General features: G+C 38.9%; 1 protein-coding gene across 1 annotated transcript in view; it reads right to left on the bottom strand.

The window, feature by feature from the left end:
- INTS8 (integrator complex subunit 8) overlaps nucleotides 1-15,879 on the bottom strand; it is a 49,373-nt gene extending 33,494 nt beyond the window's left edge. Inside the window, exons 1-8 of the mRNA XM_059042864.2 lie at nucleotides 15,562-15,879; nucleotides 13,224-13,398; nucleotides 11,451-11,591; nucleotides 11,057-11,128; nucleotides 9,384-9,435; nucleotides 6,657-6,839; nucleotides 3,525-3,632; nucleotides 1,562-1,717 (exon numbers count right to left, since the gene is read on the bottom strand). Of these exons, the coding sequence (XP_058898847.1) occupies nucleotides 1,562-1,717; nucleotides 3,525-3,632; nucleotides 6,657-6,839; nucleotides 9,384-9,435; nucleotides 11,057-11,128; nucleotides 11,451-11,591; nucleotides 13,224-13,398; nucleotides 15,562-15,691 (1,017 nt within the window). The 5' untranslated portion in view covers nucleotides 15,692-15,879. The remainder of the gene's footprint in view (nucleotides 1-1,561; nucleotides 1,718-3,524; nucleotides 3,633-6,656; nucleotides 6,840-9,383; nucleotides 9,436-11,056; nucleotides 11,129-11,450; nucleotides 11,592-13,223; nucleotides 13,399-15,561) is intronic.
- Between the last annotated feature and the right edge of the window lie 6,086 nt (nucleotides 15,880-21,965).

The following is a 21,965-nucleotide window of genomic DNA, read 5'->3' as shown; positions in this document are numbered from 1 at the left end:
ACTGTTTCACCTCCATAGCAATACACAGGGGCAAGTAAGCCACTTCCTAAATGTGAGAAGACTTATTTGTTACAACTGTTCAATAACTACTTCATCAGCACAGAACAAAAATATATAGTTAGGGCTTCCCTGGTGGCGCAGTGGTTGAGAGTCCGCCTGCTGATGCAGGGGACACGGGTTCGTGCCCTGGTCCGGGAGGATCCCACATGCCGTGGAGCAGCTGGGCCCATGAGCCATGGCCACTAAGCCTGCACGTCCGGAGCCTGTGCTCCGCAACGGGAGAGGCCGCAACAGTGAGAGGCCCTCGTACCGCCAAAAAAAAGGTAAACATGATTTGTAAGATACTCCTGCATACATAACTGAAGTGATAAATTTCAGAGTTGCAACAAAATTGCTCTCTCCCCCTTCCTAGTTACCCATTACACTACTTTCTGAGTGACACATTTTGGCACTTTATTGTATTCACAGTAACATGTGCCTATTTATGACTAATATTTCCAAGGTCTTGTTTGCACAGGTCTTACCATTCCAGGGACCTTCTTAAAGATTCTATATCTTATCATAATTGATCCCCACCCTCCATAAGCCTGTACTAGGAATACGTAACTGAAAGATCTCTAGTGTTTAATAACTTCATCTGTATCTGAAATCTATCTTCAAGAAAGTTTAATTTTCTTCCCTAGGGCAAAGCAGAATTTGCAAAAAAGAGGCCAGAGGGAGGGAGAGGAAGTACTTATCCCCTCTCTTCTATTTTCTCTGGAAAAAAATAAACTCTAGTTGAGAAGACTGAACTAAAAACCTAGGCTAAAAGTCCATTTGGAGACAAAAAACTAAAGGTATGCTATAGCTTTGTCATTTCATAATTTCTGTTTTGAATTAAATAACATGAAGGCACCATTCACTTCCTAGAATGAAGGCCTTCCAAAAAAGATTTTAAAAGGACAAATTCTAATTCCCAGTGATTTTCATTACAAAAGTAGAGATATATACACAGAGGGTGCAATAAAAAAAATCTCAACAGACTAATTTAAGTCCTTTTCATGATTAAAACTGAGATGATGACCAGACTCCCTGGCAAAATGGGCTTCGTAATAGACGATCCAAACCCACCAAAACCGCTCTGCTCACTTTCTCCTTCAGTCTTAATGTTTGCAGTGGCTAATAAGGCGGGGTTACAAGGCCATAATTTCAGATCAGACACAAGACTTTAGGCTCCATAAAACTAAAAGTTCTCTACCTGTAATTTTTAAACTTAAAAGTTCTGCCTACAGAGTTTCTTACAGAAGGTACTTAAAATGGGCAAATTCTATACCTTCAAGAAAGGATAATATCAATAATGAATCAACATCTGTCCAGTGCTTTGCCTTAGAGTTTATAAACTATAACTTCTCATTTGCTTCTCATAAGAAGCTTAATTATTAAAACTATTTTATAGGTCAATCTGACAGTCTGGCTTGCCCTAAATGGCACAACTGTAAATGGTGGCGTCAGGATCTGAACTCAGCTGTCTGGCTTCCAATGCTTTTCGATTACACTACTGTATCCCCATCATACACCTTACCTGATAGCTGCCAGACCTCAAACAAATATGGACTTGACTATATGGAGTCAATTGCTGAGATGTACTATCAGAAGAAGGTACAAGAACATCACACGCTTGACAATAGCCAGCTAACCGCCTCTCATCTATGGTACAATGAAGAGATAATGAACCTATCTGTAAAGTAAGAGGTATATATCATTATTCGTCAGTGTAATAGAAACAATAGTCTAGCACCCATTTAGTGCATTTTAACAGTACAAGAAAATGCTAATGGAAAACTCAGGGCTGGAGGAACCATAACAAATAAAAGGTTTATAGCAGGGGTCAGCAAAATATTGCTCACAGGCTAAATCCAGCCTGTGGCTTGTTTTTATAGATTTCTTGACCTAAGAACAATTCTTACGGTTGTAAAGGTGGGGGGGAACCATAACAAATTAGACTATACCACAGAAACTGTATATGGCCCACAAAGCCTAAAATATCTATTACTTAGCCCTTTACAAAAAATTTTGCTGACTCCTGGTTTAGACTTTTCAGGCCAACATAAAGGTAGACATTATTATTATTCTATGTAGGTATGAAAATTAAGATACTAACAAAGAGTGAACACTGTTAAAAACAAGCTTAAAATATTTTAAAATACATATACTTGCAGAGATTTAAAGGGGGACAGCAAAGAAAACTCAATCTTCACTCAACTGGAATAAACAGAAATGCTTCCACCAAAAGAGAAAAAAATTTTTAAAAGACACACTTTTTTTAAAAAATTAAAGTTTTGGGGACTTCCCTGGTGGCCAGTGGTTAAGAATCTGCCTGCCAATGCATGGGACACGGGCTTGAGCCCTGGTCTGGGAAGATACCACATGCTGCGGAGCAACTAAGCCCGTGAGCCACAGCTACTGAGCCTGCGCTTTAGAGCCCGTGAGCCACAACTACTGAGCCCGCGTGCCACAACTACTGAAGCCCGCGCAGTGCAATGGAGAGTAGCCGCCGCTCACCGCAACTAGAGAAAGCCTGCACGCAGCAACGGAGACCCAACGCAGCCAAAAATAAAAATAAATAAATAAATTTTTTTAAAAAATTAAAGTTTTAAACTACTATACCTGAAATGCCATAAAATTAGAAATCTGATGAGTGCCCCAGGCAAAGTAAAAGGGGGATTCCCAATAAAGTAAATCTCTAGTACATTTAATCAATGTCTCTGGTGAAGAAAGGAAAGACTGAAGTGGGAATTTTTCTGTGCACCAGGCATACAAAAAACTAGTTATATACTTTAAAATTCAGTTTTCTGAATCACAAAAAGAAAAATGCAAACAACAAACACATGAAAATATTTACCCTCCTAGGAACCAAGGAAATGCAAATTTTTAAAAGATATTCCAGATCACACATCAATTAAGCAATTTAAAAAAATTCACTGCTGATTGGAGTGCCTTCAAGGAGAAATGTACCTAGGAGAAATGTACCTAGCAAGAAATTTGTCTTTACATATTACATCCTTTAAAAAAATAATGACCATTGACATGGTAATCCTACTTGCAGGAATTTAACTTGAAAGTATGTAAAGTCCAAACAAAAATTTATGCTTGGAGATATAAATTTTGCAACTTTATAATAAATAAAAACAGTAAACAATCTAAATGCCCAAACATTAGGAAAATGAAATCACAGCACAACTATATAACAGAAAAGAATACATTTAAAATATCTATTCAAATATTTAAGCAAGATACAAAATAGTATATTACAGCATGAGCTTAACTGTATAAAAACATAAAGAATAAAAACTGGAAAAAAATAAGCTAAAACCACGAAAGGGGTATTACAGATTTTTTTTGATGTTTTCACTACTTTTTTAAACTATCAAATTTAGAACAATGAACACTTACTGGTTTTTTTTTATCATCAGAAAAATTAAAGCCAAAAGACTATAGATGTTTTTAAGGACTGAAAATCATATGCCTGTTATGATTGTATTTACCTCTGCAATTAGCTCTTTGGTTCTAAAAAATTTTTCTCTGGCATTTTCATAGACAGCTGGATTTGTAGAGCCTTGCTGGAAGTATGCTGCACCCAAATCATAACACACCTAAAATGGTAATGAATACAAATTTGCTCAGTAATTTTTCATGAACTTAAGAGCTGACAAAACTCAAAGGAATCTTCATCTCAGCAAAACACAGGTACATATACAGCAAAAAAGAAAAAACCATTTCAATGAGCAGTGAAACAATCAATGTTCTTAGTCACAAGCAACAGAAGTCAACTCTGACTGACTTAAGCAGAAAACAGTTTTACCCTCAGGATGTCAGGTGGCCTACAAGAGTTACTGAGAAAGCCAAAGAATCAGGCTTGGAAAACAAACAGGGGAAGGGAAGCAAGCAGCCAGAACAAGAGCCAAAACCGATGCAGTGAAACACCACTGCAGCCATCTCAACACTAGACTCCACAGATCATGTCACCTGCAGCCACCAGCACTAGACACTGAAAGCAGCAGCTCTACTTCTGCCAGGGCTGCCCCTGGAAACTAGATTTTACTGTCAGTGTTGCTGTTGGCTCACCATCACAACGGATTATCTACCCTCCCCACTTCACTGACTTACTAGCTAGCTCCTAATTCAGTCTAAACTAAACGTATCTGTCTGTTACACCTACGTGACATACTTGCCCTGGAGCAGGATAAGGGCTAGAGAATGCTAGTGTCTGGAGTTTTCAGTTTTATTATAGGAAACAGGCTCTGCCTCCCATCAAGTCTCAGAAGGTAGGGTGTTCTTCTAACATAGAATAGGGGGACGGCCACTGGGGTGTCTCTCCAAAAGAGACAGAAGGGGCAAATGTCTACTATCACAGAACTGGCCAGAATAAAATATTGAGAAATTTGAATTAATGACTATAAAACGATAGTGCATTTCCAGTTGTCTTTTTCTAATAGAACCTGTATATTTTTCCAAGAACGTTCATAAATTGATACCTAGATTTACTGAAAGCAGAACTCAAAGACTGAGTTCAACTTGGCCATTTTATGAACAAGAACACTAAGGCCCAGAAAGTGACATCTCTGCTTAAAAGCATAAAACCAAATACTGGCAGAGCCCAAACTTGAAGCCAGATCTCTAGGTTCCTAATATTCTATCTCAAATTTACTCTACACAAGGCTGACCGATCTGTCTTTTCAATATGACTTTCTTAAAAAGCCTTCAAATTATTCCCCCCAGGTAAGAGAAAGTTCAAACCCCAAGGCCTGAACTTCAAGGATCTCAGCATCTGGACTAATTTCTTTCTCCAAACCTCTCTATTCTCCTCTATTTCAATCACACCAGTTTTCTCAATTCCCCATTCACGAATCAGATCTACAAATGAACTTCATTCCACACCCCGTATTTCCATTTACACCAAACCAACCTTAGTCAACAGATACTCATTCCCCCTCTGAACTCCTAAGCTGTAATAGTCTCTGGTACTCATGACTGAACTACTCTTTACCGTTATGCATTACAGATACTATTCTGCCCTGTTCAACAAATCAAGATTAATTCTTCCCAATCTCTAGAATACTGCTTTGCACTATTTAATCCACATTTAATGTTGGGCTGATTTTCATTCTAGAGCGCTTCCTTCCATCTAGGGTAAAAGAGTTCTAAAGCAATTTTTAAAAATAGTATGTGTGTGTATACATAATAGAGAAAGATTTAAACACACATAAACATACACACATATGCATACATATTATAGTTACATATAATTCCCCTTTCCAGGCAGAGTACAAGATACCAAAAAGACACTTTCAACTATAATTATACTGACTAGCCATTAAAACGAGATTAAATTCTACATTTAAGAGGTGGTCAATAGGTTAAAACAAACAAACAAAAAAACAAATCTGATAATGAAGCTGCCCTGAAGGACAGTAATACTTTTGGTTTAACTAAGGAAAAATTTAAGATTTTTCTTCTCAGTCAGGTAAATTTTAGTAACGTAAAGACTGCAAATGCACTTTAAACATTAACATGCCAGGAAATTAGTATCAGTACTAATTTGCTATTCAAAAAACAGAAATTATGGCTCAGCTATGTAATTAAAAGAATATTTGATAGGGTTTACCTAGCACATTTATGTAAGAGTTCTGTTTTTTTCAGGTCATATCATCCACTACATTGTGAAAATCAGACATGTTACCAAGACTTTTAAACAGACTCAGTGAATATAAGATATGACAGTACCAGAAACCTCCTACATGGAAGTTTCATTGACCATTTAAAGTGGTTACCAACTGTCAGTGCCTCCGACTACTACTCCTACTGTACAAGACTCCATCTTAACAAGTCTTGAAAAGGGATTCTTTTCAACTCCAGAACCAGCTAATCTGAAAAGGTACCTCCGAACCCTTTAAAGTCAGAGCTACTTCTGCCCTTTCAGGATTGGAAAATAGTGATTAAAGAAGTCATGACAACTCACACAATGAACATAGAATGTAAAAAGAACACAGAATGTAAAAGGCTAGTGGCCCTCTCTAGGCAATCATCAAATATTTTAAAATTTTTATTATACTCAAGATTCTGTGCTAGAAAGTGAGAAAGAGGCAAATATATTTAAAAAAAAGAGACATCAAAGAATTTACAATCCAGCAGGGAAAAAGAAGACATCAATTAAAAAAATATCTAACAACAAACAACAACTGAAAGCAACAAAGGAACTACAGCACAGAGTTACAGAAAGCAGGCAACCTTAAGATCTTTGAAAAACTAGGTGTTTCTCTAGTAGCCCACATTTTTCAAAGCCTAGTACAGTATTAGTTTTGTTTTATTTTTTTGGTATGATTAGATTTCTAATAATATGAATGAACTGTGAATGAGTTACATACTCACTGCATTGTCAGTCTCCTAAATACAACTGGGAAACCAGTTCAGAGACAAAAGATTAAATGAAATTTTCCTTCCATTTCTTTTAGAAAAATTTCAAGTGAAGTCTTATAAAATTCACAAATTAAATACAATGCAAAGTCTTAATAGCATCTGAAGTCAAAATCAAAGGGACAAGGGCAGAAATAAATTCTAATTAAAAATAAGATTTTCCAAAAATTTGCCATGCATTGATTAAATACTGAAATAAATACCTGGCACTGCATCTCCTCGGTTTTGATTTTCAGTCCAGCAGTGGAACTCTCAGTCTCTCCATTTACCACGCCTGGCTCCATGGCCAATAAATCTAGCGTTCTCATCGTGTGGACATAAAGATCCTTGTTTAACTTAAGGGCTGCCTCTAGTACCAAGATAGAATCAGAAGCTTGTTCTTTTAGCTACAAAAGTTCAATAAACAAATTATTAAAATACAAAAATGGCAGCACTGGACTATATTAACCAAAAAATACTTACAGGATACTTAGTAGCTTAGAGTATTAATCTATTTTTAAAATGTTTCTAACATAGCAGGAGTGCAATTATATTTGTTAAAATTATTTAAAAAAAAAAAAAAAAAAAAAAAAAAAAAGGGACTTCCCTGGTGGTCCAGTGGCTAAGACTCGGCGCTCCCAATGCAGAGGGCCTGGGTTCGATCCCTGGTCAGGGAACTACATCCCACATGCCGCAACTAAGAGTTGGCATGCTGCAACTAAATATCCTGCATGCCACAGCTAAAAGATCCCGCACATGTGGGGCCTGCCTGGTGGCGCAGTGGTTAAGAATCCGCCTGCCAATGCAGGGCACACGGGTTCAAGCCCTGGTCCAGGAAGATCCCACATGCCGCGGAGTAACTAAGCCCATGCGCCACAACTACTGAGCCTGCGCTCTAGAGCCTGCAAGCCACAACTACTGAGCCCACGTGCCACAACTACTGAAGCCCGCAGGTCTAGAGCCCGTGCTCTGCCACAATAGAAGCCACCGCAATGAGAAGCTCGTGCACCACAACGAGAGTAGCCCCCGCTCGCCACAACTAGAGGAAGCCCGCGTGCAGCAACAAAGACCCAATGCAGCTAAAAATAAATAAATAAAAATTTTTTTAAAAGAATAAAAAAAAAAAAGATCCTGCACACGGCAACAAAGATCCCAAGTGCCACAACTAAGACCCAGTGCAGCCAAATAATTTTTTTTTTTTTTCTGTACGCGGGCCTCTCACTGCCGCGGCCTCTCCCGTTGCGGAGCACAGGCTCCGGACGCGCAGGCTCAGCGGCCACGGCTCACGGGCCCAGCCGCTCCACGGCATGTGGGATCTTCCCGGACCGGGGCACGAACCCGTGTCCCCTGCATCGGCAGGCGGACTCTCAACCACTGCGCCACCAGAGAAGCCCAAAATTTTTTTTTTTTTTAATGAAACAGTATGTTCCTATTGTGAAATTAGAAAACACATATTGGAAAAGATTGATGTCTTTCTTCTATAAAAAAGTTAATAATGAAAAATGTTTTAAAGATTTGCACAGTTCCACTGATTTATTCAAGAAATGTTTTGTATGCTTCAATGTGCCAGCCATTTTTAGTAGGCATTAGATAATAACAATAAAATTACGCAGGTTTTTTGCTTCTACATTAAAAATACATTATCTGTTGTATACAGATACAGACTGTCTCTTATCTACCTTCTCCTCTCCCAGCCCCTGCACTTTAGTTGTTATCTTTGGCACACTGTTGGTGTTAAATAAAGAATAACAGAGATCATTTTTAAATTACGGGAACTACTGTGTTTCTACTTTTATACTGATTAGATCAATTTAAAAATAACTGTATTTTTCTGACTACAGAAGTAGGCTTAGGGAATTCCTTGGCAGTCCAGTGGTTAGGACTCGGCGCTTTCACTGTCGGGCCCCGGGTTCAATCCCTGGTTGGGGAACTAAGATCCCACGAGCTGTGCAGCTCAGCCAATAAAAATTGAATTTAATTAAAAAAAAAAATTTTAATTTAAAAAATAAAATTTTAAAATATAATGCATGTTTACTGTAGAATTTGGGGAGAACATAAAAGAATATAAACATATCACCTATAAGAGTGATTTCTCACATCTGCTAAAGTACTGTGAAATATCTGACAACAGAATTGGTGGTAAAGCACTCTAACATTAAAAACATGTACAGGGACTTCCCTGGTGGCACAGTGGTTAAGAATCCGCCTGCCAATGCAGGGGACACGGGTTCAAGCCCTAGTCTGGGAAGATCCCACATGCCGCGGAGCAACTAAGCCCGTGCACCACAACTACTGAGCCTGCGCCCTAGAGCCCGCAAGCCACCACTACTGAAGCCCGTGCACCTAGAGCCCGTGCTCTGCAAAAAAGAGAAGCCATCACACTAGGAAGCCCGTTGGGCTTCCCTGGTAGCACAGTGGTTGAGAGTCTGCCTGCCGGTGCAGGGGACACGGGTTTAAGCCCTGATCTGGGAGGATCCCACATGCCGCGGAGCAACTAGGCCCATGAGCCACAACTACTGAGCCTGTGCGTCTGGAGCTTGTGCTCTGCAACAAGAGGCTGTAACAGTGAGAGGCCTACGCACTGCGATGAAGAGTGGCCCCCGCTCGCCGCACCTAAAGCCCTCGCACAGAAATGAAGACCCAACACAGCCAAAGATTAATTAATTAATTAATTAAATTTAAAAAAAGAAAAGAAGCCCCTGCTCACTGCAACTAGAGAAAGCCCGGGCACAGCAACAAAGACCCAATGCAGCCAAAATTAATTAATTATTATTATTATTTTTGAATGTACAATTTAGAATATTACCAAACTATGTTGTAACAAGTAAAAATCTAAATGCCATTGCATCTAGACCTTGCCAACTCTTATATACCTAAGATTAGAAGAAGCACCTACACATGCTCTAAATATGTCCCAGAAAAGTTAGAGTGTAACTGATGTCAATACTCACCACTTTCAAAATATTTTCTGTTAGCTCTTTCTCCTGTTGCATCTGATTCATACTAAAAGAGAAATGATGGAAGAGTATCAAACAATACTTGAAAGACTGAAAATTCAAACCTTAAAGATCATTCTTGAAAGTGAGGTTGAATTTAAATTAAAATGTTTTTAATGCTATTTCTTTTCATCCTTAAAAAATAAAAACTCAATGCTGATTCTCCTTTATCATTATTTTCTCATTTGCTCTGTATTAAAAAAAAAACTTTCAATTTTTTTTTTTTAAATTCTTCATTTATTCATTTCCTCAAACAGTTTTTTGGTGTTTAAAAAGTAACAAAAGATAAGCATCTGCATGGTGATATAGACATGCAAACAAACAAAAATATAACACAAATGCTAAGCATCAAAACATTACCCAAAAATGAGTTTCTAATAATGATATATATATTTTTTTATTTATTTTTATTTTGGGCTGCACTGGGTCTTCGTTGCTGCGTGTGGGCTTTTCATTGCGGTGGCTTCTCTTGTTGCGGAGCACAGGCTTATAGGCCCATGGACTTCACTAGTTGTGGCTCGCAGGCTCTAGAGCGCAGCCTCAGTAGTTGCTCAGGCTCAGTAGTAGTGGTGCACGGGTTTAGCTGCTCCATGACATATGGGATCTTCCTGGACCAGAGATCAAACCCGTGTCCCCAGCACTGGCAGGCGGATTCTTAACCACTGCGCCACCAGGGTCCCTTTACTAATGGTATTTTTAGGTGATATTTGTAGGTAGCATTAGAAAATAATGTTGCCTAGAAATAATGATTTCTTCCATTTATTCATTTACTTATCAGATATTTCTTAGGCATTTTATTATTTTTTTTTTAATTTATTTATTTTTTGTTTGTTTTTTGTTTTTTGTGTAGTACGCGGGCCTGTCACTGTTGTGGCGTCTCCCGTTGTGGAGCACAGGCTCCGGATGCACAGGCCCAGAGACCATGGCTCACGAGCCCAGCCGCTCCGCGACATGTGGGATCCTCCCGGACTGCGGCACGAACCCGCGTCCCCCGCATCAGCAGGCGGATTCTCAACCACTGCGCCACCAGGGAAGCCCTTTCTTAGGCATTTTAAATGTGCTAGGAATGCTGCTAAACTCTTGAGATGAACTAATGATTAAGACATTACGGATAAACAAATCCTCAGTTTAAGAATAAAATTTACTGATATCAAAAGCTCATTTGTATCAAGTTAGAAACTATACTTTCTTCCTCCAAATTTGGGTAAGTTGCTATCTGGAATTTAAGAACTAGGTTTAAAACTCTGTATATGATCAAACTATTGTAATTAACTTTTGCACTCTAAATTAAAATAATTTCCAGCATACAAAACAAATATATCTCCTTCAAGTAAATTTAATTAAATGAAAACCATCTGAATACTTGGAAGCAGGTCAGCTAATGTTAAGAGGAAAGGCACAATTTACAAAGTGCTCCCCTTCTTTTTCAGAGCTCTCTACTCTAGACATCCAAAGCACTATCTGAATCTCTCACCCTTCTAACTCCTCCAAACCCACCTTTATGCAGGCCTTCTGCCCTCCGATTTCTGCTCTACTCCTTCTGTACCAGGAGTTATTAACAACTTACAAAGTTAAAACAAAATTCTGATGAAAAAAGTGCCAAGTAAGGGTCTTATTGGCCAACTTACACACTTAACTGAGGAGGTCCAGGTTTTGCCTGTTTGACAGGAAAACTACTTTGAACAATTGTCCTAATTGCCCTGTAAAAAAGACCAAAAAACCAAAATTTAACACACTATAAATATCACTTCAAGTATTTTTTCAAGTACTCCTGAGAAGACTTTAAAACTATCTGAAATTCTAATTGATATATAATCAAAACTTTATAAGTCAACCACATCTTTATCAGAATTCTTTTCATCTATGCAGTCATAAATTTTCTCCACCAACAGATTCACTGTTCCCAAGATCCTCTGAGAGATCCCTAGAGTAGAAGGGGTAACTTAAAAGCATATCCCTGCAAGTCAGAGTGCAATTAAAGAGAGGCTGCCCAACACATTTCAGGTTTATGAAAACATTTACCATCTATTGTAGAGAAGTATAGCCATGGCAGTGGTGGGAGGTAAAGTGGCCAGATCCATGTCTACGTGCTTTGTTCCAGGAGGAACTTTACTGATGCACAGCAGTTCATTTAGTAACATATTCAATACTGGAACAGACAAACTTAAAAAGGAAGAATCAAAAGATATATAAGCTGTGTAAGCACAAAATACACAATTCAGTATTTTCACTAAAAACAATTATACTCTTAAAGGAGTAAATCTACAGGACCATTCTATTAACCTGTCTCAACAACTTATATGAAAATATACCTATCAAATTCAAAACGATTTTTTAAGCTTTCATTATGAAAACAATTTAAACATATACAAAAGTAGACAGATAATATAACACAGCCCAATGTGCCCATCATCCAGCTTCAACAATTATCAACTGATGGCCAATCTTGTTTCATCTCCACTCCACCCACTTCCCTCCTTCCCATATTATTGTGAAGCAAATTCCCATTAAATCGTTTTTTCCACAAGTATTTCAGAATATATCTCCAAAATATTACCTCCTAACATAATGACAGTATAAATTTCACATCTAAAAAAATCTTAATTGCTTACCATCAAATAGCCAATCAATGCTCAATTTTCCAAGTGTAACACATACATCATACTTTTTTGTACACATTGCTACCTGTTGATATGCCTCAAATCTATTAATGGATAAGTTAGCCCTTAGATTAAAGAGTAAAATTTTTTTTTTAATTCTAATTTTAATGCTATAGAAGATATGGTGAAAAAACAATGTTTAAATACTACTAGTGTGAGTATAAACTAATACAACTCTCTTGGAATACAATCTGGTAATATGCATCATGTGCTTTAAAAATGTTTATACCACTTGACCAAGCAATTTAACAATCTATACTAAGGCTGTAACTCGAAATTCAGATAAAGTTTATGGACATAGATATTTAAGGCTCTGTCATTTATAAAAGTGAAAAACTAGAGGAAACTGTCAATGGAGGAAAAGTTAATAAATTATCTATACAATGGAATAAACTCCAAAAAACAAAATGGGAAAATGTTCATGATATCCTGCTATGTGAAATAAAACAAATCAAAACAGTATATAAGGTATGTTCACAAATTTGTTTAAAAATAAAGGGAGAAAAACAACAAAAATCACACAAAAATGTTAAAAATACTTCTCTTCCCTCCTCTATTATTTCCTATTTTCTGAATTTTCCCAAATGTTCTATAAGGTATTTCTTTTTAAATTGTGAGAAGGGGATGAAAACAAATCATTTTATAACTATGCCTTTGAAATTATTTATTTGTAAACAAATAACCACTGATTCTAATAAGGCAGCTTAATAGTTTGGGAGATTGTGATTGATTTATGCCCAATAAAATTAACTGAATTATTCAATAGGGAATCATCCATACATTATGTACCATCCATCCTTAATTTTTATAATTTTTATTCATTTTCTTCAGATATGTAAAAGTAAACTGAACATTTTAAACTGTTTAGGCATGGACTTTCCTACTTATCACATAAAAAAGAACAATAATAAAATGGCTCATTATTGATAACACCAAGTTTATACTTTAAAAGGTTATTTAAATTCATCTAATAGTCGCATATTTTCTTACACCTTTTGAAAACTACTTGCATATTTTACCAAGAATGCAGAGAAAAATAATTTTCATTTCAAGGGCCAATATTATAAGAACACATATTGAAATAAACCAAGATATCTAACAGTACTAAAAATAAATTCATTTAAATCTTGTATACCTTTTCTCTAGTACGTCTAAGTCCCACTTCAAATGTGCAGCAACTTTAAGAGCAAGAAGCTTTAAAATACGATTTCTCTTGTTATCAGGTGGAGGTTGAACTTGGTTCTGTTCGTTAACTGAAGGTTTAGAAGCCTGTTCCAAAAACTGGACTATAAGTTGAACCGGTGCAGGATCTAGGATTTAAAAGAAAATAATTCTTGAACTTAAGTTCTAATTATGAAGATCCAAAGGATTCACTGTATTAGTTTTTGACCACAGAGGAATCCAAACAGGCCAACAGGCACATGAAAAGATGCTCCATATCACTATTAGAGAAATGCAAATCAAAACTACAATGAGGTATCACCTCACACCAGTCAGGATGGCCATCACCAAAATGTCTACAAATAATAAATGCTGGAGAGGGTGTGGAAAGAAGGGAACCCTCCTACATGATTGACGGGAATGTAAACTGATGCAGCCTCTATGGAAAACAGCATGGAGGTTCCTTAAAAAAATTAAAAATAAAGTTACTATATGATCCAGCAATCCCACTCCTGGGCATATATCTGGAAAAGACGAAAACTCTAATGTGAAAAGATATATGCACCCATAAGTTCACAGCAGCACTATTCACAATAGCCGAGACACGGAAACAACCCAAGCGTCCACTGACAGATGAATGGATAAAGAAGATGTGGTACGTATATACATTGGAATATTACTCAGCCATAAAAAAGAATGAAATTATGCCATTGCAGCAACATGGATGGACCTAGAGATTATCATACTAAGAAAGGTCAGTCAGACAGAGAACGACAAATGTCATATGACATCACTTTATGTGGAATCTAAAAAAGTGATACAAACGAACTTATTTACAAAACAGAAATAGACTCACAAAGAAAACAAATTTATGGTTACCAAATGGGAAAGGGGGGAGGGATAAATTAGGAATTTGGGATTGACAGATACATATAAAATAAACAAGGACCTACTGTATAGCACAGGGAACTATATTCAATATCTTATAATAACCTATAATGGAAAAGTATCTGAAAAGGAATATATATATATATATCTTAATCACTTTGCTGTACACCTGAAACATTGTACATCAACTATACTTCAATTAAAAAGAAAGTTTAAAAAAAATCCAAACAATTATGTAGTTAGAATAACTAAGGATTATGATTTATAAGAAGTGTGCCTGGGGATTAAAGGGAAAGATCTGGAAGGGTGTAAGGAAGAAAGGATAACAGATTCCTGCAGAAGAAAGCACTCTACAGGGAAGAACATAATGGTTATGATGTCCAGTTCAGCAAACAACGAAATGTCAATTAGAGGAAAGAGATGTCATCTTTAGAATCACTTTTTTTAACGCTTAATTAGTGGGACCTGCATCAAGTTACCTCTGCACCTGTTTCTGTCATGCAAAATAGAGGATAACGCCACCTACCTCACAGGATTACTATGAAGACTGATTAAATGAGATAACAGATATGAAGCATTAAGCACAGTGACTGGCACGCAGAAACACTCAACAAACGTTAGTCAAAAGCAATGAATTAAAAGAACATAATATAATATAGGTGGTAAAACTGCCCAAGTACACGAACTTCTCGCACAGCAGTCTCCACCAGGAGACTAAGGCCAGTCTATTAGACTGAACAAGCCACATCTGGATTCAAACTTTATCAGCAAAATATCATCCAAGGAACTTACCTTTTCATGCCAGTACCTCTTTCCAGAAATGCCTGGGGTTTTCCACCTTCCCTGAGAGCACTCATTAACTGGGATATTAATCATGATCATCATTATACAATAACCATCTTGTAATTGTAGTTTTTTTCTGCTTTCAAAGATTTCTTCATTTTGATGTACAGTTTAACTTTGAAATATATAATTAAGAGTCGGTAAAGTCTCCTCGTTGAGGAATAAAACAAGTTAAATAGGAACCTAAGATAGTTAACTAATTAGTGTCAGGATCAGCCCCCGAACCGCTGATTTCTCCCCATGTCCCCAAACTGTGCGGGGTTCTGTCAAGAGGAGAGTTCGACCTAGCCTCCCCAACCCAAATACTCTCACAAGGCCATCTCGCAGGTATTAAAACCCCGAACAGTAAAAGGGGGTGGGTGCGGAAGCGCCTTTGTTTTGCGCCTTTCTTTGGCCTCCCACAGCAGTGCCCCCGCACTGGTGTGTTTAACACTTAGCCGGGGGCCTCGCCAGAGCTCGGCTCCGGTCCCCGCCTCCCGAGCCGCAGGTTCGTGGCCGAGAAGGCGCGGGATGGTGAGAGACGGGAGGGCAGCGCCGGTGGCCGGGTCCCGCTCTGCTCAAGCTGCAGGCGTCGCGCTTACCCGGGCAGGGCTTGCGCAGATGTTTCTCCAACAGCGACTCCTCCAGCAGGAACTCGAACCAGCAGGTCTGCGGCGGGGTGCAGGGCCGGCTGGAGGTGGCCGCCTCCCGGTCCGCCGCCTCCGCGCTCATCCTGCCCCCGCCGCCGCTACCCCCCGGGACGTTTCCCGGCTCCAACCTGACACTCGGACGCGGGCCCTGGGCCTGTGATCACCGGAACCCCTGGGACCTAGGACGCACTTGGAACGTCCCGGAAACCCACACATTCCAAAATGGCTGCGCAGCCCAGCCAGAGCTGGGGCTCCTGGATCCGCCTCCCGGAGCCACCGCCGCGCCTCCAAGCCAATCGTTATTTCAGTTGGAGAAAGAGGGCGGGACCTATCCTCAGACCACGCCTTCTCCCAGTTGCCTTGGGAGACGGCTTGCGGGTAAGCTGGGTCGCAGGTTGGTTTTCCGGGTAAGTTGGGTCGCAGGCTAGTTTTCCCGGTTCCCTGGGAGTTTCTCAGCGAGCAAATGAAACAGCCTCATCAGTAGGCTTCATTGTCTTCGTAAAAGGCAGTGACCACTACAAGTTCAAACTGTGATCTAGGCAAAGTTTGTTTTCGGTGCTTTCAATTCCCACTTCCATTTCTGAGATTTCCTACAACCTAGGTCCTCTCGGTGGATGTGCCCTCGTGTCTTGGGCGCCAGCGTCCCCGCCCCCTTTCTGAGACAGCTGACGGCCCACGTGAGATCTGGCGTTTCTGCTGCTTCTCAGGGCTAGCTCTCAGTGTTTAGCGCCTAATTAACTCTCTTCATATCCCGGCTAGAGTTATTAAGACCATTTTACATTTACCTTCATTCTGTAATGTTCTTGTGTTTTATTGTTTTTGTTTGCGGTACGCGGGCCTCTCACTGTTGTGGCCTCTCCCGCTGCGGAGCACAGGCTCCGATCACTCAGGCTCAGCGGCCATGGCTCACGGGCCCAACCGCTCCGCGGCATGTGAGATCTTCCCGGACCAGGGCACGAACCCGTGTCCCCTGCATCGGCAGGCGGACTCGCAACCACTGCGCCACCAGGGAAGCCCTGTTCTTGTGTTTTTTATTAACGAAGTTGAAAAAAGTGTATTCATCGATAGTGCACACGATCTATATTGAGTGCAAACTAACCTCTCTGAACCTTAGTTTTCATATTTGTAAATCAGGAATTATAATAGTGCCTAATCTTAGGGTTGATAAGAGAATTAAAGGCAGAACTTGATAATACAGGTAAGCTTTTTAAACAAGGCCTGACATCTAGAAACATGGGCAAATGTTAGCAAATATCATACAGTGCTTTCTTCATATACATGATTCTAGTTTTCTCCTATAAACGACCCTGTTACACATGTTTTAACCAATGAAAACACTGAAGTTCCAGAGTTATCATTTGCCCAAGGTTTCCCAACAGTCGAGGGGTGGAGCCAGAGCTTTGGTGATCTTTCCACTGTACTCAGGCTGCTTCCAACATTCAATAGAGAGGATAAGATTGATGGCTTATGGTCTTTTCCAGAATGAAATGGTAGAGCTTTGAAAAGTTTTAGGAGAAATAAATGGAAGTAGCTCCTCCATACGTGAAAGTAAATCAGTGCTTCAATGGCAGCCATTGCTTTGTTCTCTTCCTGTGCAATCCTCTTTCTGGATTCTGCCCTGCCTCTCTCCCACTCTTTCATTCTGGTGCTTCCTGGGGTCCTGATCTTAGTCCTCTTCTCACTGTAAAAACTGCATCACTCCCCCCACTCCTGAAACTCTATCCTAGGCTCTAAAGAACACAGGTTGGAAATCATGTATTAGAGTAATAAAATCATGAGGACCTAAATTAATAAAATATCAATAGGAAGACAGTCTCTTCAGCAAGTGGTGTTGGAAAAGTTGGCCAGCGGCATATAAATCAATGAAGTTTGAACACACCCTCACACCATACACAAAAGTAAACTCAAAATGGCATAAAGACTTAAATATAAGACAAGACGCCATAAAACTCCTAGAAGAGAACATAGGCAAAACATTCTCTGACATATATCGTACCAATATTTTCTTAGGTCAGTGTCCCAAAGCAACAGAAATAAAAGCAAAAATAAACAAATGGGACCTAATCAAACTTATAAGCTTTTGCACAGCAAAGGAAATCATAAACAAAATGAAAAGATAACCTACAGACTGGGAGAAAATATTTGCAAATGATGCAACCAACAAAGGCGTAATTTCCAAAATACACAAATAGCTAATACAATTCAATAACAAAAAAACAAACAACCCAATTGAAAAGTGGGCAGAAGACCTAAATAGACATTTCTCCAAAGAAGACATACAGATGGCCAATAGGCACATGAAAAGATGCTCGTCTTCGCTAATTATTAGAGAAATGTAAATCAAAACCACAATAAGGTACCACTTCACACCAGTCAGAATGGCCATCATTTAAAAGTCTAGGGCTTCCCTAGTGGCGCAGTGGTTGAGAGTCCGCCTGCCGAGGCAGGGGACGCAGGTTCGTGCCCCGGTCCGGGAAGATCCCACAGGCCACGGAGCGGCTGGGCTTGTGAGCCATGGCCGCTGAGCCTGCGCGTCCGGAGCCTGTGCTCCGCAATGGGAGAGGCCACAACAGTGAAAGGCCCGCGTACCGGAAAAAAAAAAAAAAAAAAAAAAAAAGAATGAAAGTAGAACACTACCTAACACCATACACAAAAATAAACTCAAAATGGATTAAAGACCTAAATGTAAGACTGGACACTATAAAACTCTTAGAGGAAAACATAGGAAGAACACTCTGACATAAATCAAAGCAAGGGGCTTCCTGGGTGGCACAGTGGTTGAGAATCCGCCTGCCAATGCAGGAGACACGGGTTCGTGCCCGGGTCCGGGAAGATCCTACATGCCGCGGAGCGGCTGGGCCCATGAGCCATGGGCCGCTGAGCCTGCACGTCGGGAGCCTGTGCGTCGGGAGCCTGTGCGTCGGGAGCCTGTCCTCCGCAACGGGAGAGGCCACAACAGTGAGAGGCCCGCGTACCACAAAAAAAAAAAAAAAAAAAAAAAAAAAAATCAAAGCAAGATCTTTTATGACCCACCTCCTAGAATAATGATAATAAAAACAAAAATCAGCGAATGGGGCCTAATTAAACTTCAAAGCTTTTGCACAACAAAGGAAACCATAAAAAAGATGAAAAGACAACCCTCAGATGGGACAAAATATTTGCAAATGAAGCAACTGACAAAGGATTAATCTCCAAAATATATAAGCAGCTCATGCAGCTCAATATCAAAATAACAAACAACCCAATCCAAAAATGGGCAGAAGACCTAAATAGACACTTCTCCAAAGAAGATATACGGATTGCCAACACATGACAGGATGCTCAACATCACTAATCATTAGAGAAATGCAAGTCAAAACTACAATGAGGTATCACCTCACACCAGTTACAATGGGCATCATCAGAAAATCTAGAAACAATAAATGCTGGAGAGGGTGCAGAGAAAAGGGAACCCTCTTGCACTGTTGGTGGGAATGTAAATTGATACAACCACTATGGGGAACAGTATGGAGGTTCCTTAAAAAACTAAAAATAGAACTACTATACGACCCAGCAATCCAACCACTGGGCATATACCCTGAGAAAACCATAATTCAAAAAGACACATGTACCACAATGTTCATTGCAGCACTATTTACAATAGCCAGGACATGGAAACAACCTAAATGTCCATTGACAGATGAATGGATAAAGAAGATGTGGTACATATGTACAATGGAATATTAGTCAGCCATAAAAAGAAATGAAATTGGGTCATTTGTGGAGATGTGGATGGACCTAGAGTCTGTCATACAGAGTGAAGTTAAGTCAGAAAGAGAAAAACAAATATCGTATATTAACGCATATATGTGGAATCTAGAAAAATGGTACAGATGAACCTATTTGCAGGGCAGGAATAAAAAGGCAGACGTAGAGAATGGACGTGTGGACACAGGGGCAAAAGGGAGGGTGGGATGAACTGGGAGATTAGGTTCAGCATAAATATACTACCATGTGTAAAACAGAGAGCTAGTGGGAACCTGCTGTTACAGCAAAGGGTGCTCAGCTCAGTGCTTTGTGATGGCCTAGTTGGGTGGCATGGGGGGAAGGGAGGTCCAAGAGGGAGGGGATATGTGTATTCCTATGGCTGATTCACTTTCCTGTGCAGCAGAAACTAACACAACATTGTAAAGTAATTATACTCCAATAAAACAAAACAAAAAACCCACCACTTTCTCGAGTTTTGGTATAGTATCAAAGAAGAGAATCCACAACTATCTGAAAATGCTCATAACATTCTCCTTTTTCAACTACATAGCTATATAAGGCTGGCGTTTTATTGAAAAGAAATTTTGATATTTCTACCCAAAGAACATATTGTAACAGTTTGAATGCTGAAGCCGATATGAGAATCCATTGTCTTCTATTAGTCATACATGAAAGAGATTTGCAAAAATATAAAACAATGCTATTCTTCTCACTACATTTTTTAATGAAAGTAAAGGGGTTTTGCATAAAAATTACGTTAACACATAATAGGCCTGTTATTTTTATTTTTAAATGAATTACATATTTAAGTTTTTCTCAGTCTTTATTTTTAATATGGTAAATATCAATAGATATAACTGACATAAACAAAGGCTCTTAGGAGTGCTTAATAATTTTTAAGAGTGTAATGGGGTCCTGAGACTAAAAAGTTTGAAAAACTACTTTATTGAGGCTTGCACAGCAAAGCCTTTCCACTGTTTGGCTCTGAGAGAGAGGGGAAAGGGGCTAGGACAGGAGAAGGGTAGGAAGGGGCAGGTCGGGTGGCGCAAGGGTCACAGGTACTACAGCTTTATCTGTAATATTTATATATTTAATATTTATATTTTATAATTAACGTTTGTCAATTCTGGGTGGATGGTGAAAACATATGTGTAGTATATTATTTTTTGTACTTCTGTAAACGTTTTTAAATTCTCAAAATAAAACTTTAAATAAAACATATTCTTAAGAAGTATAAAAATGTATTCATGTTTTTACAGTCCCCAATATCTCCTCAAAACCCATGAAAACTGTTATGTGCTTATAGAAACAAACTATTATGGAGCATTGCTTATATACCATGACTCATACCAGGTACTCTACCCTCATTTTCTCATTCAGTTCTTACAACACCCTACAGGGTAGGTATTATGACCCCGTCTTACAGCTGAAGAAAGTGAGGATCAGAGAAGTTAAGTAACTTTCCCAAAGTCTGCCAGCAAAAAATCCTCGTGAAACCAGAATTTGAGCCCTTATTTGGGCTTCAGTATAATGGACCACCTTCTACCTGATAACTCTAAATGATTAGACCGTATGCTGTATTTAAATTGATTTAAATGTTCCAACTGAAACTTTTCTTGGAAATACTTCACCATGTTAAAAAACAGAAAGAGAAGCAATCTTCTGCCAAGTACCAAAAAATGACAGTCTTTCTGTCATGGCCCACTGCCTGATGACATTTTCAGTATCTATATGTGCTGAGTTTTTTGTTTCTAAAGATGAGCTGTTTTACATTAGAATCTTATTCCTCACAAATAAAATTACATGCCAGAGGAATTGTACTTAAGCATAAATTCCCTCACTGCAATTCATAAGCACTAATGATAATTTTAAAAAGTGGGCTAAGTAATTGTTCTAGGTTTCTGAAATCATAGTTCATCCTCATAGGCTATTTCTATTTTCTTTCTTAACATCTGTTTAACTAACCTGCTCCTTTAAGGTTTGACAATTCTACCCATGTAGAATTATTTGCTGCTCCTAAATGTGGCAGAAGGAACTATAACCTATTTCTGCATTAAAAATAATAGTTCATATACACTTGGACACTGTTGGTGAGACTGAAAATTGGGTGCAGCCACTGCAGAAAACAGTATGGAGATTTCTCAAAAAATTAAGAATACAACTACCAAGGACTTCCCTGGTGGTCCAGTGGTTAAGCCTCTGAGCTCCCAATGCAGGGGGCACGGGTTCGGTGCCTGGTTGAGGAACTAAGATCCTGCATGTCACGCAGTGTGGACCAAAAAAAAAAAAAGAGAGAGTGTAGAACTACTATATGATCCAGCTACTCTACTTCTGGGTATTTATCCAAAGAACATGAAAATACTAACTCAAAAAGATATATGCACCCTTATGTTCATTGCAGCATTATTTACAATAGCCAAGACATGGAAATGACCTGCAAGTGTCCATTGATAAATGAATGGATGAAGAAGATTATATATATAATGAAATACTACTGATCCATAAAAAAGAATGAAATCCTACCATTTGCAACAACACGGATGGACTTGGAGGATATTATGCTAAATGAAATAAGTCAGACAGAGATAGACAAATGCCATACACTCAAA

The sequence above is a fragment of the Kogia breviceps genome, chromosome 17, assembly GCF_026419965.1.
Source record: "Kogia breviceps isolate mKogBre1 chromosome 17, mKogBre1 haplotype 1, whole genome shotgun sequence".
NCBI classification, from domain to species: domain Eukaryota; kingdom Metazoa; phylum Chordata; class Mammalia; order Artiodactyla; family Physeteridae; genus Kogia; species Kogia breviceps.
Note: the sequence above shows the minus strand (reverse complement) of the source record. Positions and strands in the feature narration are given on the sequence as shown.